The sequence below is a fragment of the Pocillopora damicornis genome, chromosome 13 (genome assembly GCF_964200805.1).
Source record: "Pocillopora damicornis chromosome 13, jaPocDami1.2, whole genome shotgun sequence".
Lineage (NCBI taxonomy): Eukaryota > Metazoa > Cnidaria > Anthozoa > Scleractinia > Pocilloporidae > Pocillopora > Pocillopora damicornis.
In genome coordinates this window covers 1,660,083-1,677,615 of record NC_142682.1, presented here as the reverse complement: position 1 = coordinate 1,677,615, position 17,533 = coordinate 1,660,083, and the positions used below count along the sequence as shown (strand labels likewise).

The 17,533-nt window shown below is 38.3% G+C and overlaps 3 protein-coding genes across 3 annotated transcripts; 2 read left to right on the top strand and 1 right to left on the bottom strand.

Annotated features, from left to right (window-relative positions):
- Positions 1–793: 793 nt before the first annotated feature.
- LOC113667583 (melanopsin-like) lies at positions 794–3,243 on the top strand. The gene has a single exon (XM_027183431.2). The coding sequence runs from the start codon at positions 2,018–2,020 to the stop codon at positions 2,975–2,977; it is 960 nt and encodes a 319-aa protein (XP_027039232.2). The 5' UTR covers positions 794–2,017; the 3' UTR covers positions 2,978–3,243.
- A 3,342-nt stretch (positions 3,244–6,585) lies between these two features.
- Positions 6,586–11,690, bottom strand: LOC113667588 (uncharacterized). The gene is given in 9 exon segments (XM_027183435.2): positions 6,586–6,848; positions 7,325–7,641; positions 8,218–8,376; positions 8,732–8,860; positions 9,159–9,278; positions 9,744–9,828; positions 10,383–10,485; positions 11,132–11,276; positions 11,562–11,690. Coding segments are annotated over 9 exon segments (1,317 nt in total). The 5' UTR covers positions 11,626–11,690; the 3' UTR covers positions 6,586–6,653.
- A 1,330-nt stretch (positions 11,691–13,020) lies between these two features.
- Positions 13,021–15,554, top strand: LOC113667590 (adenosine receptor A2a). Its single transcript, XM_027183438.2, has one exon. It carries the CDS (start codon positions 13,741–13,743, stop codon positions 14,716–14,718), a length of 978 nt encoding a protein of 325 aa, XP_027039239.2. The 5' UTR covers positions 13,021–13,740; the 3' UTR covers positions 14,719–15,554.
- The last annotated feature ends 1,979 nt before the right edge of the window (positions 15,555–17,533 follow it).

The window sequence follows — 17,533 nt, the reverse complement described above, 5'->3', positions numbered from 1 at the left end:
GCTACTGTCTATCACAAAATTGCTAGTAATTTACTGGGATTCTAAAAAAGAAACATTTAACACCAAACTGTCCGATCTAAGTGTGAAAGCCTTTTCAGTGCCAACACTATTGCGACCATCTTAGTGTGAAGGATAACTAGAGTTGAGTAAAAGGTCTAGCGCTCTGCAGCACTAAAATAATTTGAGATGGGAGAGTGTTTTTCCAGGTGTCAGTAAGTTTTTGCACTAATGTATGTAAACGTAGATTAATCTTCAAAAACTTTTATAGTACAAATAACTTTTTTTCTTTGTGTGATTTCTTAGTTAATTTCTTACAAATATCATAATTAAAGTGTGTTATATTTAGCTTTATTTAGGTACTATTTATGCAGTCTCATATCCAGACCTTCCACGGCCAAGCGGTGGGAACATTTCTGTAACAGTTAAACGGTAGGATCTGGTTATGAGATTACTATTTGGGTACAATGGCTTAATGAAATCATCATAGATCACAAAAAGTGAAAGTAAATTTATAGATATTTATTCATGAAAATGTCCGAGCGGAAATTACAATTTGGCTCGTTTTTATCAGAATTCTCCACCAGGCTTTGCTAAGCTGGGCAAAAATTCTTCCTAGCTGGCTCTTTAAGCTAGTCTCCAGGTCTATTACCAAGTATCTTTCGCTCTCGGTCGTAAATAGAGGCCAGGTTATGTTGCTGGCGGTCAGCGGAGGTAAGTGGGGATCTCGTCTGTTGGGGTCTCGTCTGTTGGGGTCTCTGTGGTGCTGCGTCGGTGGGAGAGTAGAGCAGGTGAGTATGAGAGACTAAGGAGGGCTATCCTCTCCAAGTATACAAACCACGCCGACCCAGACTCCCCGCAGAACATTGAAGTAAACTGGCAACGACTTCTTGGCGATTCCTGTTCGTTGCACCCGCCATCAAAGTTGCCAAGTCTCTGGCTAACGCAGGGATGTCCATCATTTTTTCACTGTTTCACTCACCGTGCAATGCGTTGCAAAATGAAGAATCCTACGGAGTTTGTCAGGGTAACGAGATCCCCTATCCATTTGGAAAACCTTTTTTGAAAATGCCGGTTAGCAAGTACTGGCCAGAAATGGAGCGAAGATTGAGCATGTCCTTAATTTAAGCCTGGGCAAAATTTGAAAACTTTGGGTAAATAATCAGTGAGACACTCTCTGATAACATCCGTGTGATGCTACCATTAGGCAAACTTCAACGCAGAGACAATTCTACTTTAGTGTCTAAAGAAGTCCGTGATTGCATTAGTTTTGCTTTGCATTGCTCTGTGATTGGTTCAGAAATAATGTGCTTCCCTTTCAACCAATCAAATGTGTAACTGAATCCGATCGCAATTTTATCACTTGCGTTTTCCCCGCGGAAATCTGTCCTCAAAAAGGTCTTTTGTGTCTCTTTTTTTTTCATTTTATTTTCTTCTTTTCTTTTTCCCTTCTCCCTTTTTTTTTCTCGGTACATCGAGAAGAATGATTAAAACCAATGCTTCTCTTGTCTTATAGACACACAGATGATCAGTTTCCCACGGTTTAATTTAACTTTGTCACGTACCATCAATATTGATAACAAAGGGTTTCAAGAACATGTCATTTTCAAGCCGTTAGGATAAGGTCAAAAATTTGCGATTATTAATTGCTGCTCGTGGCTGCCACGCAGCCTCAATTAGATAGAGACAATTAGTTTAATGCCTTTTATAGTTTACTTAAGTCATCAAGTGCCGTAGAATTGGATGAGTTTTAATCAACTCATTAACATTGATTTCCTACCTGGTAGGTTCCAAAACAAAATTATCATTTAGATTGATTAGACCCTGCGTCAAAGATCGCTTCTAGAAGTTAGAACGTGACAGAGAGAAATGATTAACAAAGATCTCACGACGTAGCAACAAACAGCTGAGGAAACACTTAGATATCACCAAGTTCCAGAACGAAAAGAAAATACTGGATATGTGATTTCAGATTAAACCGAAAAGATTTGAGTTGAGCTTCAACGCGGCTAAAGAGTCAATGATGAACTTGACAACTTCATCAAATGGTAGCAAAGAGTCAGTTCAGGGTGTACTTCTTCTTGGCTTTATAATCATTGACTTCGTATTTGCAGCGATCATCATGATGGCAAACAGCTTTCTCTTTATCACGATTTACCGCGATCCCTGTCGATGTTTACGCACGCCCAACGTTTTTCTTATTGCAAATCTCTCCGTTGCCGATTTTTTTATGGGATTTGTCAGCTTTCTGAGAGGTATCGAACTTACCTATGACTACCATGGCTGGGGAGAGCTTTTAATCGTCAACATCACTCAATATTTCATTGGAGCTGTGTCGATTCTCGCCGCAGTGTCGACGCTTTTGGCGATGTCTTACGATCGGTATGTTGCAGTGATTAAGCCGTTTGAATATCCACTGAAAGTGACGAACACAAAAGCGAAGATCTTCATCTTTGCGATTTGGACAAGTGCGCTAGTTTTCTCCGTACTTCCAGTTTCGGATGTAAGGAGAGAAAAGTTTTTGCTTGCCTATTGTTACTCTCATTTCGTGATCCCATCTTTCCTCTTAACAACAATCTATGTGAAAATATACAAGGCGATTTCCCTACAAAGAGAAGAACTTAAAAATGTGCGCGCTAGTCTAACAGCTGCAGGTAGAAGGCAGCAGTTAGAGAGAGAGAACAGAATGGTCATGGCATTTATAGCGATCCTTCTGATATTTTATTTGTCATTTTTGCCCTACTTTATCAACATACAGATTCTATATTTTTGCTCTTGCCGCACCTCTTACGCATACAGAGTTTATCATTATGTGGCAAACGAATTTCTCTCCGTCAGCTCCATAGTGGATCCCTTCATGTATGCTTGGAGAATTCCGAAGTTCAACCGCTCGCTTCGAATGTGTTTTCGTCGCCGAAATGTCATCAGTGTGTTGCACACAACCAGTACTTTAAACCAAGGCAAAGCATCAACTCATTGACTCAATCGTATTTTTCCAACTGTTTTTTATTAAAATCCTTACACCCATCTCTTCCGAGGAAATCCAATCAGGAACCTTAAGACAGCTTAATTGCTAGTACGAAGAGCCTTCAAGTTTTAGGTCTATTTTCTTTTTTAATTCACACGCGAACGCAAAGAGAGTTTTTCAACAAGTAAACAAATTAAACGGGAACTGTGAAAGAACTTTGGGGAAATCGAGACTGCGAAACTAGCGAATTTGTTATTAAAATTCTGTCATCCTCGGTATCTGGTTTTTATTTTTACCTTTTGCATTTCGGTTTTTTGTTTACAAATTTTGGCGATGTAAATTTTGGAAAATTTAGTCTTCAACCTTTGAATTCGAAAAAAAGAAATGAAACAGCAAACGCTTCACTAACAGAGCCCAGACCTATAAAGAATGATCTATAATATAGCTCAGGGTGAGGTTAAATTACCGGTGAAGCAATCTACCACGCTATATATTAAATTTTTCGTTTTGAATGAGATAAGAAAACCATCAGCTACAGAATGGAAGCGGCAGTTTTTGCTATCTTCTCTGTAATCAGACTCAATTACCATCGTTTTTATAGAAGGTGGTCTTTATTAACTTAGCCACATCACGCTAAAATCTCTTTCTACTCAACTCGCAAGGTAACATCACGCTAAAAATCCCTTTCTACTCAACTCGCATGGTAACAGCAAAACATAAAATTGAAAAAAAAATGTTTGACGTCCGGTAAGTTAAGAAACTTCCGCGTTTTCATAAATTTTTTACGTGATTAGCAATGTGGTTCGATTTTTTTGCCATATTTGGAGAGACAATTTGTGTGCGTTTATAAATAAACTTAATTTCTAGGTGAAGTAGAAATTTAAAAATGATCTCGCTTGAGACATCCGTAACATGATGTCAGGAGTGTCATTTGGACTTAGTCATACATTTCCGTCACCTACTTAATTTTTTATTCCATATTTGATATGAAAAGTTATACGCATACCAAATTTAAGTGTGAATTAAACAAACTGCGTTAGTGGGGTCAACAATTATGTCGCCTGAGGCCCGTTTCTTGAATGTCCCGATAGAGAAGCACGTTCTGGGCGCCCTAACCAGTCCATTTTGTTTCTTAGCCGATAATTCATTGTATAGTTTTCAAAACCTTTTAACCTTACAGCTTGAATGAAAACAGGACAGCTTTAGGGGCGCGTTCAGTTAACTGAAACTTCCAGAAACGGGCCTCCAGGCCCTGTCGGGAAAAGAGCCAATAGCATGGCTCCATTTTCTAAATATAAATCCACCCACAATCCAGAATTTCTCCAATCGCTCTGACGAAGGGCTAACGCTCGAAACGTCAGCTTTTAAACTCTTTACGGAGGCCAATTTACGCTATCAGCTCAGTTGATAATACTAAATCACCCCGTTGTACTCTCCCACCGATGCAGCACCACAGTTTCTTCACAAACTTACCCCCTTTATTAATGCTTTTCAGTTTGGTATTTCTCTACCACTTGCACTTCTTTCAAAATGAATATGGAAGAAGAACAAGAGGCAGGTAAAAACCAAACAAAGTCAACAACATCCGGCCTAAAAGGTATTTCAGCTTTGTAAAGGTGTTAAAGTTGGCGTTCAAATCAAATTTATCGAATTATCCATGTACATATCGACTGCGTCCGAAAAAAAGCAAACGCATACTTCAACCTGCAGAACATGCAAGCAAACCCCAAACGTGGAAAGTGGTTTTCATATACATCCGAATATTTGTCGTTTTTGTAACGACGTTGCAGAGTCACTTTTATAATCATATAAAAGTGAACTCTTCAAGGTCTTCTAGGATGGTAACTTCTTGATAGATAAGCCAAAATGTAGGCCTTTTGACGCATGCTTTCATCGTGGGAATTTGATATCATTCCAAAGCATCAAAGTACTACTGCATGAACCAGGGCAGAAACAAGTAAGAGGGTTGCTAGAGCTGCATCACAATTAATCCATCCTGGAAAAATAATCCTGAAATTAAAATTTCAAGTTTTCATGTTCAATCCGCGTCATATTCTTTTCCGCATGGTCCTTGTTTAAGTTTATTGTTAGATTGTTTAACTTAGTATAGTTTTCCCTTTTTAGGTAAGAATTTATTTAAAAGTTCCTTAAAAAATTTGCGACATTCTTGAACAACTCCATTATCTTGCTCATGTTATGAGACTGGCAAACCTTTGGCATTCATCATTTTTTCTTTTCTCTTTCTCGTTTTTCTCTCATATTGAAACAACGAATTAAAGATCCCCCGAAACACACAGTATAAATAGCATTTTTTGAAATGCTATTCCTTCACCGTTCGCAAAAATTTTCTTCCTTAACTCCTACAAAGATTGAACGACCTTGAAAAATGAACACGTTTTCTTTGTGTCCTCGTCAATGGGCCCAAAGATCTTTTTTTTTTAAATAAATTTGAGAGAAATAAATATGTGATCATTTCTGAAATCCTTTTTGGTTACATTTAGACAAAGCCTTACTCCGAGGGATGAAAAAATTATCGTCCATAAACCTACCTTTCTGAAAGTCCTGACGGCTTCTCGCAAAAGCTTATGGATATCTTTTCGTGTGAGAATTTTAAGTGGTTATTTAAGCAAAGTGTCCACGCGTTGTTATTAATTTAACTATTTAAACTTTCGAGCAAGCGATGACATTTGGGCAATTAACTTTTTTCATGTGAATGGACCACCAGCCACATTGCACAAATAAAACCGAGAGTTAATTAACTAAACCAGTTTGTTTGTGTCATTTAGAGCACAAGTTAAAGAGTCCTACTCATATAACTCAAAACAATCCAATTGCGTGCTGGCGGGGGAAATTACCGAGGTAAAAATTTATGGTTCAACTCAAACAATAGCACGGACGATAATAAAGAAAAATCGAGCGGTAGTGAAATATGAAAAGCTATGAAAAATAACATAAATTTTTTTTATGTTTTGAGTCCCCTTTTCCTTCTGTCTTTGCATTTTTTTTTTTTTTTTGTGGAAACAACACACAGGCACCTGCGATAACAAATTGTACAGGACTGCAAAACAGAAAAAAGAATACTCTTCTGCTCTACGATAGCTAAACATATGAATTACTGTTCCGGATGTACTTGGTATTCCAATCACAAAGGAATATGATCACCTCTCGATTCAACTGAAGTTTCGCATGAGCCGCAGTAATAGGTCTTCGCACCTTTGATTTGGGTGGAGATTTGTGAAACACTTATCTAATGACATAGCTGAAATGAAGGAGACATTTCTCTTTAAAATTAGTTTTAGCGTAAGCTATTTCAGAATTTGAAGTCCAAAAGCTGCATTAATTAAGGTGTGCGACTCTACCTCAACCAAATTTGGCAATTATCTTAAATATAGTCTGAATCAGAGACCACGCAGATAACACGCGACAAGTTTGATTCCGGTCTAACGCTCTTCTAATTAATATTCACCAACACATCCTTCATTTTTTTGTAGCTTCTTCAACCCAGTAATTGCGATCATATCGCCTTAGTCCCATCGACTCGTCTGTATGTGTTTCAGAATGCATTTCTCTACAGATTTGCTGGTATTTTCATCGTATACACACCCACGTATATCGCTGCGTTTGAGTTCGAATAACTATTTTTAATCAACATCATAAACTAAGCCATTCATCATATTTCAACAGGATTTCAAAGACGCTCTGATGGTTGTCCAAGACTTTTATACGTGGAAGGAATCTTGGTGGTCAAACAGCCATAAAACTCTAACTTAAGAACTATAGCGTCGTTCCATGAAAGAGGATAAACCCGCACAAAACGAGTGTAAACCGGTTTGACGAGGATGTTGGTGACCTCTGTATAGGGATCTGTGTTACCATAGAATACCTGAAAGGAAAAATGCAGTTATGAATAATAAGTTCATTAGATAAAGGGCTCCCAGGGACAAGTGATTATTTTTCGCCTGGGTGAGGTTGGGGACTGGATGGATTTTTGAAGGGATCATAAGGGGAGCGGAGGTGGGTGATCAGTCGTCGCCAACGAAGTATAAAGGAAGGGACCCGGAGCGAGGGGGGAGGGGAATAATAGAAAAACTGTCTGTCAGTGAAGGCCTAAAAGAGGATCATAGGAATTAAGCGGATCCTTAGGGAGGATCAGGTGAATTTTATTCCGGCCCCCCCTTCCCCCGCAGTCGACAAATGCTGACGGGTCACTAAGACAGAGGGGGAAAATTTCTACCTTTCTTCTTATCTCAGTAAAGTCTCTCACTGCACTTTGTTATAACAAATCAAACTCAAGGTATCAGGAACTATGATCGGCGATGATGAATAACGACAAGAGCCCATTACTCCTGATAACGATACCTTGTCTCTTGTCCCATTGCCATGGTAGATACGCCAGCTGACCGCATCCAGTGAATATGCCACCTTATATGTCTTCACAAATACTGTAAACCTCTTTCCTTGGGTCGCCAAACCTTTCAGCCATCTTGGCTTCCCAAGATCCACCTGGATCCAAGGTGAAAGATCGTTGGGCAGGGCGTACTAACCTTTCTCGGTCCCAGCTCTCAGCCGTGCGCTCCAAGGAGGATATTGAGGGTAGTACGAACTTGCAGTAACGGAAGCGTTTGTAATTGTACCATTCTCCATTCCAAGTGCCTCCAAACCATCACATTGGCTCGCTAAGTAGGACGAGAATTACAAGAGCTATATTTCCAAGGATTAAAATACGAATTAGGGCTATGGATGGCGCTTTGGCAATTTTGCAAATGGGTTTGTATTCAATGAATAGATAAAGTTTGATTTATGCATAATTCTACATTTAAAAATGTTTTTTCACTGTTATACAATTGAGATCGTTGTCTCTCATCGACGCTACAAGAGGTTATAAACTGTTTACAATCTCTTGACCCTATCAATGCTCTCGAGGGGTATCGTAAGCAACAAATGATTTTCTGCCTCCTCATCCCCTCTTCCCTGGTTGAGAAAAGCATTATTTGTTTTTACAGTACGCGCCTAAATTCCACAAGGACACAATTTTTTTACCTTTCCTCCCTTCGGGCCCCAACCCTCCCTTAAAAAACCTGCTTGCCAAGGTCCAAGTCATTCTGTAACTCTGCTTTAGTTTTGTTCATTTTTCTGTCAATATATTTTCTAGTATAGTCATCGTTTTTAAGAAGGATAAATTTATCCTACGGTACCCTAATCTCAGTCACAATTGTTTAGAGAAAGCTTTGGACATCTTTTTGTTTCATTACCAAGACAATTGATTCCATCTGTTTGTCCGTAGCCTTCTTTACACTGACAGCTGTAGTTTCCTGGTTTATTTACACAGGTGGATGCTGTTAGATTACATTTGTGTAAATTATTGGAGCATTCATCAACATCTAAAACAAGATAACAAAGTTCGTTGTTTCAGCCTTTTTCATATCTCAAAGTTAAGTGCAACCCCATTGTCTTCATGCAATTGTATTCTTTGTCTGTTTTCTTGCTTGTTCTCGTTTTTGTTTGATCTTCCTTTTCATTGTTATCATGGTTGTTTATTTCGCCCGTCTATCCGACTCGTCCCAAGTGAGCGCACAACAGACGTGGACAGAATGCAAGCGCAAAGTGTGATGGGTAAGCAGAAAGTTGTTCCTCCTTCCCGTCATTCCCTTCTCTCCCACTTAAGTGTTGCACACATTTCAGCGGCGGCTGGGAACGAGTCAGCTTGTTTACTGTTTTTTTGTTTTGTTTTGTTTTTTTTTTCAGTTTACAAGTATTTCTACTGACCTTGGCAATTATTTCCCGAGATGTTTTTATACCCAGAATAACACTGGCATATGAAACCTCCTGGAGTGTTGATACATTTGGAGATCTTCATATCCCATGAATGGCTTCCAGCTAAACATTCATCTACGTCTAGGAACAATATTGTGATTTCGAATGACGTTATTTTCTAACGAATAAATCTTAATTTCTACCCTTGCAAATCTTAGGTTTTTTCTTTTGCTGAAGACGGAATTAAAAAACTAGGACTGAAAGGAACAAAGGGTATCTTTAAAGAATCCCAAATTAAATCACCCCCCTTCTCCTCCCCCGCCCACATTTAAAAGAGCGGAAAGTGGGCTTCGCCGCCTCGGATCTAAATCTCTTTTAACACGAATGATGGCTGTGTTCTGTTCCGACAGATGGTAATAATAGTTGCCAAACAGCCTACCTTTACAGCTGTACTTTCCATTCAGTTGATAACCTTTTTTGCATTCACAGTAGTACCCACTGATGGTGTTAACACAGAGCTGTTCGCATTTAGAGCGATTACTTCGACACTCATTTTCCTCTAAGGAAAACAAAATAGAGAAATACATCCAGTTTGTACAAACCTGTTCATTATAAAGAATGACGCAGTTTATACGGCATAAGTATATTTGTGGTAGGTAAATCGCAGAGGTAGAATGAACTACTAGAGTATTCATAATATACAGTTCAAACTAGAAAATTAACACAAAAAGTAGAAAGAAATGGCTGAAAAAAATGATCATAAAAATTCTGAAACGGAAAAAGAATCGAAGACTTATTTCATGACTTATTGCGTGTTGAAATTGGAGAGGGGAACGTGTTGAGATACGTGTGTACGCATGGATCATTCTCCGCTGACCAAAAATCATCTCATGTCTGGAAATATCTTAAATTTTTTTCTTGCTCATTCAATTCCTTATTGTTTTGTTTGCTTTCTTTAAATGGTCTTCTCAATTTCAAAAGAGATGCAAGAAATGATTTTTTTCTATTTTGAAGTCATTCTCACCATAAGCTGTTTCCCACTTAAGTTCGTGTATCCACTTGTTGAAGATAAATGTGTAAGGCCTGGAACCATCGACAGTTATTACTAGCTACGATTGCATTGGAAAATCGAATAAATGACGGTAAAGACATGGTCATAAAACATTTTCTGTCCGTTTATTGCGACATCCTTCCCAATCACACGTCCTCTCTTCTCGATTTTGATGCCAGTTAAGCGAAAGATGTAGTTTTAAAATTAGAAAAAAAAATTGCCGTCTTTCTCTTTCAAAGGGAGCCACCGTATAGGTCTATTTATCCGTGCAGGGCAGTCTTCTCTTACCAATCTCGATGATTGAAACGCGGATGTTAACATGATAAAATCGAGGTTACTACAAGAACAAAAGTTAAGGGAAGACGACATGTTCTCTTGATTGAGAGGTAAAGCCGTGAGAGGTAGCAACCAAAGCCACTATAACCAGTAAAGTTTCTCTATCTCCATCCAGTATTTATTGACGAAAAGTCTAATCTTGTGTACTCGCTACCTTTTGAGCTGATACACTTATGAGTGAGTGCAGGAGCCATCGGAGGCAATTAGAGCACAGGTTTCGCGCATTGCTGATCGGGTTATTCTAAATAAACACTTGAAATAATCATTTTTCAATACCTTATCTAGTTTCCAATGAGGACCGATGAGACCATCCCATCGAGTAATTTTAATGGATGTTATGGGTTTGATCAGCTTAGCATTCCTATAAAATGTGTCTGTTCTGCAAAAATAAAAGGAGTTTTGTACCATTAATCCTTTACGACCTAGCGTCAGTCTGCATATTCTCCATATTGTTCTCTAGGAATTTCCTGTGGTGCTGACGAGGAGAATTTGTTTGACGATCGATAGCTTCTTTAGTTGGTGATCATTTCCTTTATTCTCCCGATCTTAATGCCTGATTTAGGGTTGATATTGTAAGGAGAAATTAGATGAGTCACTCTAGAGAGTCAACAGATTAAAAGCAATCAGAATAATAATATGACAGTGATAATGATATCGTAATGGTAATCATGAGTTAATTAACCACTTGCCCAGACAGTTTTTCCAGATTTGATGAAAACGAAGAATGAAGTGGATCTTTCAAACACACAAAAAACTTAGCTCAAAATCCAAACAAACATGCTTGGTGTTTCTCGCATATTAATTGTAAAGACGAATTTTGGTTAAAAAACGCTTTCTTTGATACTCCAGCATAAACCGAGCAGTCACATAATAACTGACAACCCCGAATACGCATATTATTATTAGATCATTAGTAGCGTGCTCATTGGGATTAGTCCATGTGCACGTGCGTATGTTCACTGCTTTACATATGTAGCCCGATAATTTATGCCCTCATATTTTCAACAGTAATTCGTCACACTTACGCGCCAGCTTCAAAATCATTTACTCCAGGATTACCCAACTCAATTGACCCTGTGGTTTGCTTGTTCGTTCCAATGATCTCAACAAAGACTTTTGCATCTGTTCCAGCCAGGTAAACTGAGGCGGTGGTGACTTGGATTTTATATGCTGAAAACAACGATCGGATAGACTATCATAGCTGATGTGGCGAATGTTACAGTGAAACAATATTTACTACCCTAAGACTCCAGTTGAATTTTGTTCATAAGTCAGAGTGCGTTTATCATGACAAAAATAATTGACAACCATAAAACATATTGAAATTCATGACGTGAATGAGTGAGCTGTTTTTATATCCTCATTAAATTTGTCCTACTAATTGGAAAGATTGAAACTAAAAAAATGGAATAGAAACTGAAAAGCAAAGTATTAACACAATAGTTCCATACTTACTTGCACCGCGTATTGCCTGCAAGAAAGACAAGGAAATAAAAAGAACAAAGATTGTTTTCGGCATGGTAAGAAACTCTAGCTGATAACCGGCTGGCTTAGAAAGCAATTTGTCGCGATATACTAAGGAACTTCCTGAGGAGTTTCCCAATTATAGCAAGACCTCTAAAAATTTCCAGCCTAAAATTTAAAAGATGATTTTTTTTAAATGATTTATCAGCTGCTGGAAACAATACGACATACAAACACATAGCTACTAAAATGTTTAAACTTAAACAGCTGAAAACATATTTTATACTATTCTTTTATTCTAAAATTTAAACTTAGAACAAGATTCTCGTAATACAAACTTGACCTCATACAACTTTAAACAGTTTATTTTCATCACTTGACTTCTATCTCGTAATGACCAAGTCTTCAAGTCGTGGAAGAAAGAAAATGCCCTCATTTTATCGTGAACAAGTGTTTACAAATCAGACTTAGTCAACTGCCTTAGATTGTGACGAGACAAAATGACTAGTTTTCATCAAACCAAATACATTATGAAAGGAAAAAAGTATTAGCAAAATTGAACAATGGTTGTATGTTGATACTGTACAAATATTTGTTCTCTGTTTGATTCTTGATGATCATTTCAGAAGTTTTGGTTCAGAGTAATGATTATTGGGGAATTGTCGTGGGGGAAGGGGAGGGGTAAGTAGTTGATAGGGGCTGTTAGTGTTAAATGGCTGATGTCAGCGGATATCAAATATTAGTACCCAGTCACCGAAAAAGACTCGAGGACGCGTTCTCTCGCCCATTCTTCCTGGACTTCGTGCGGACAATAAAGCAAGGGAGGAAAGTAAGGGACTGGGACAACGCAAGTAAGAATTTGCGGAACATTATCAAAATCACGTCACCTTCAAGTTAGGTTTTTATAATCTCGTAGTGGATACGGAAAATCTTTTTTTCATTGTCGATAAATTAAGGTTTTAAAAAGAATCAAATTTAGAAAGAGGAATAAAAGCATGTGCCAAACATAAGTTTTCAAAAATGGTATTCCCATCTATTGAAGCGGACGTGAATACTTCATGCAGCTAAATCAAAAACTGAAATTACGAGATATTTGCAGTTTGTCTTTGTTTTAATCATAAGATATATCAGCCGTTTTTCCAGATACAGAAGACATCTTGGTTTCTGGAGTATAAGGCTTTTGCTATAACTATTCGAGTCGACTCGCAGAATTTGACAAAAAAACCATAATTTCGTTGATAGACTCTTATCCTGCGTCTCAAATAAACTCGTAAAAATCCATCTTGAAGCAATTTTGTACAAACGTTATCTGATTGTTTCGTTATAACAGTTTTTTATTACGATCCTGACTGGCTTGTGGGTCGTATGAAAAATTATAACCCCATGTTTTTGGACTTTGCCGAAATTTCGTCCGTCAGAAGCATCACAGAAAATTTGAAACGTGTTTGTACTTATACATTGTAGTTCTCTTCGGTCAGATTTATTCATTGTTGTGCGTGCCTTCCCAAACGTCATCAAATAAAATAAAATTGGAAAAGTCGTTTTAAGTTTACTTTGAGTCGAAAAGTTAATTAGAAACTTGTGACGTTTTCTTAGGAAAACTCTTAATAGTCTTGGCAACACAGCTGCCTATACAATCAGGTGAAAATTTTCTCATGACAATGAATTTTAAACTATTATTTGAGTCAATATTAATTCACACCGATGACAATTTCATTTTTTTGGCAAAGAATTTCACTACAGCTTTCGTTAATTACAAAAAGTTAACAGTAAAATAGAAATATAAAAAATTACAATCAAATATTTAATGATATTCGGGCAATGACAAGACCAAACAGAGTTCGTGAATCAAAGTTTGCTTAAATGTCGTGCCATTTAGTCTCAGATTATATTGAAAATTCTTTGCACGTACATGGAATGATATCGTAGATTGCTTGCGTCATTCATACGTTATCTGGAAACTTTTTAGCGAATATTTAGGCCTGTTAATGGTTCAGTATGTACTCGTTGTCAGACCTAAGTTTGCAAAACAGATAATGCATCAAGTAGAAATGACATGTCTTTAATGTACATACCTTCCCCCCTCAGACAAATCTCAGGAGTTGTTCAGAAAAGGAACAACTCGTTTGTCGAGTACTGGTGTATCTACATGGTAATCTAAGACCCAAGAATGAACTCGACATTATCGGCTGATGGCAGCGACGCAGAAACAGTCAGTTTTGAAGTCGTTGGTGTTGATCTCCTTGTCTTCGTGATTCTTGATTACTCTCTAGGAACAATAATCATGGTCACAAATGGCTTCCTCTTCTTTACAATTTACCACGATCCCTGTCGATGTTTGCGGACCCCGTCTGTGTTCCTCATCGCCAGTCTTTCAGTCGCGGATTTTTTCGTCGGAGTTGTGAGCTTTCTGAGAGGTGCTGAGTTAACTTACTTCTACCGTGGTTTGGGGGACCTGCACATTCTGAATGTGGTTGAATATTTTATCGGAGCTGTTTCGATTCTCGCCGCTGTTTCCACTCTCATGGCGATGTCGTACGAACGTTACGTGGCAGTGATCAAACCTTTCCAATATCCAAATAAAATCACTAACAAAAAAGCCAAGATTGCTATCGCAGTAACTTGGATAAACGGATTAATTATGTCTGTTCTTCCCGTAGCTGATGTGAAAAGGAAGAATTTTCTGCTAGCTTACTGCTACTCCCATTTCGTGATTCCATCATCTGTTCTAACAGCAGTTTATGTGAAAATATACCGCGCGATTTTCCGTCAGAGCGAGGAACTTAGAAATGTCCGCGCAAGTCTCACAGCGGCCAACAGAAGGAAACAACTCGAGAGAGAGAACAGGATGGTTATCACGTTTGCGATGATCCTTTTGGTGTTTTTCCTGTCATTTATACCTTATTTTATTCACGTGCAGATTTTGTATTTTTGTTCCTGTCGAAACACGTATTCGTACAAAGTATATTACTTGGTTGCGAACGAATTTCTCTCCGTAAGCTCCATGATCAATCCTTTCATGTACGCCTGGAGACTTCCAAAGTTCAACCACTCGTTACGTTCATGGTTCCGACACAGGCGACTGACTAGAAATGTCGTGGTGGCGTGGAATGGAGCGAAATGTAACGAAAACCCGGTGATTGGCTGATGAAGAAGACTGTCAAGGAGCGTGATTACGTCAGTGCGTAATATTTAGGACAACTAACGATTGAGTTTCGTAAGCCGAAACAAAGTATTCACAACAGCCAATCAGAACTCTGTTAAACAATACAGAGCCAATCAGAACACTTTGTGCGTTGATTGCGGTCTCAGCTCAATAGTGCTGGCTCATCCTTGTTTGAACCGTACATTGAAGCTGCTCTTCGCTGTCATCATGAAATTTTAAAGTTATAATCTAGTTATGATCTAAAATAAGGTCCGGCAATATGGCAGTTTCTTTTTTCCGTTACATTAACTGATTTTCAGATTTACATCGAATTCTGATCTCCTAACCGGGTGTTAACTCATGGGCTGAAACAATCTGTTATTCTACATAGTTTAAAGGGGTTAAAACAACTAAAGAAAAACTTAAGCAGGTGAGACGAAGAGCCGTTTGAAACATTGGTTTTAACGCACATTCAAAATTTACGCCAGGGTAATTAACATAAACTTAACATAAGCCTATGCAAAACAAATGGTGCATGCGATCGAATTTGAGTTCAATCCGGTAAGTTTCAATTAAGGAAAATTCAACAGCTATTGTCTTGAAATATAGCACGATACCATTTTTTGCCGATATAGCGTTACTTAAGCTAAAAGTTAGATGATAAAAATGCGGTTTGGTCCGTCATTGCCGTAAACCATGTAACTAATTTGCTCAATTTACCATTCATCACCTGTAATATTTTGAGACAAACAACTCTCGATAGTAAATGCGTTTTTCAAAATGTTTATTATAATGCAGTTAACACCAAAATATGAAATACAACACGAATTTCAAAACTTCATCGACCGTTTAAAACTCAGAACGCGGTCTTTAATAATATATCACGAGAAGCAGAAATCCTCAGTTGTTTATTTTCATAATTGATTGTTTTATCATCTGATTTGAAAATATAAATCGGGTACCGATTAAGAGTTTCTGAAGCTGACGTTTCTAACGTTGGCCCTATCGTCATTCGCTCTGATAACAATGTACTCCCCTTCTGACGTAGCACCGGAAATTTACTAGAAACTTATCCCCGTCATTCAGTTTGTTTGTCATGATTGTCTCTTTTTTCGGCTTTTCTCGACGGAACGGGGCGACGCCTTCAAGTTCTTGATTGGAGTGAAATTTAATCAAGAAAACGTCATTATTTTTGCTGGTTATTAGGAAATAGCTACGTCCTGTGGAAATCGTTTCATTTTCAAAAAAACACGAGAATGACATTAAAACTTAACCACTAAACATCCAGAGGAAAATGAAAATTAGAAAAAAAACTATAATAAATAAAAAAAAACCCAGACATTAAAAAAGCCTTAAATGACAAGAGTAGAAAACGAACGGCCTGCCACAGCTGAAAACAAAACTGAAATAATCTTATAATCTTAAATTTACTGCTCGGTGATTAATTTGATTTAATTGGTTATTGGCGTGTTGACATATCAAGTATACGATAATGGCTTGCGGCAAAGATGAACTCTGAATACAGTTCACCGATTCAGGAGTCTTGAATCTACGCTATTGTGAGTTAGTCAAAAACCTGTTGTTCATAGGTAATACTGATAAGTGTCAACGGCGAATAATTTCTGCCGTTTGCTGTCTACCGAAAGGGTCGCGCTGTCAAAGGACCGTTTCCCTTAAGACAGCTCTCTTTCCTCTTCTCACTTCTGAATTTCGTCAACTTTGACGATCATTGAAGTATGGTGCACTCCCAAAAAACTCCGCCAAAATTCGGACGACGAATATCCGCTGATCTCCTTTTCCTTCTCCTTTTCCATCATAGCGAACGACTTCAACGCTGTCCCGTAGGATGGCCGACGGTCCTCTAGTAAGTCAACAAAGTCTGCCTCGCGTGGTGATGGCAAAATCTCGTCAATCGTTTTGCCGTGGATGGCGGAAGAAATTTCGTGGATCGTTTCTTCAACCAAGCAATTACTTTTCTGGACAAAGGATGAAGAGGGCGAATTTTGCTTCATAATTCCAACCATGTTCTCGAGTCTTGATTGGGATACAAACTGGTTTCGAGCGACGAGCGGGCGGCAGTCAATGGGAGGGAAACGTGGTATGTTTTGAGCCCGCCTTTTTGGGGTGGAGGGTGAGCGAAGATTTTCCTGCCAATCTAAGTTATCCCACATTAGCCACAAGCAATCGATCTCTTCAATTGTTTCATCCTCCTGTTGCAGTGTAATTCCCGTTTCCTCAGTCATTATCGCCCTGCTTTCCATCTCGCCTAAGGAATTGAACTCTTTCATTTGGAATATACTGAAAAACACGAGCAACAGTTGCCTAAATCCTTGTTTTTCTAGTAATTTCGCCACTTACACACGTAATTGCTGTATTTTGTCTCCACTACACAACGAATAACACAGTAGTGTACACCAAATAAGTTTATTTAGGGAAGCCTGCCGAGAACCAACCCGAGGCATATATAGCCCGGGGAATGCATACATACATATCTTCGCAACTGATATACCATATACAATCCTGATATACAGTCAATTCCTTAGACATTAAAAAAAGGTATACATTACTAACATGCAAACTTCACCAAGTCTGGATTAACAGAGATGGGCAACCGCTTACAAGGACATAACTACGGTTATACAGAGGCCAGAAAAAACCTGCCAGAAAAAACCCCTTTGGAGAAAAACATGACAGGAAATCTGGGTAGGAACCATGGCCCAAACTCAGAGCAGTTGGCAGCCCATCCTACGAGGCTTCACAGCTAAAGAAAATATGTTTTCAAACTAAAATAAATTTGTCATCAGCCAGAGGTGAACGG

Excerpts from the sequence above, each read along its gene's own strand:
- LOC113667583 (XM_027183431.2), top strand. The coding sequence starts at position 2,018 with ATGATGAACTTGACAACTTCATCAAATGGTAGCAAAGAGTCAGTTCAG.
- LOC113667590 (XM_027183438.2), top strand. The coding sequence starts at position 13,741 with ATGAACTCGACATTATCGGCTGATGGCAGCGACGCAGAAACAGTCAGT.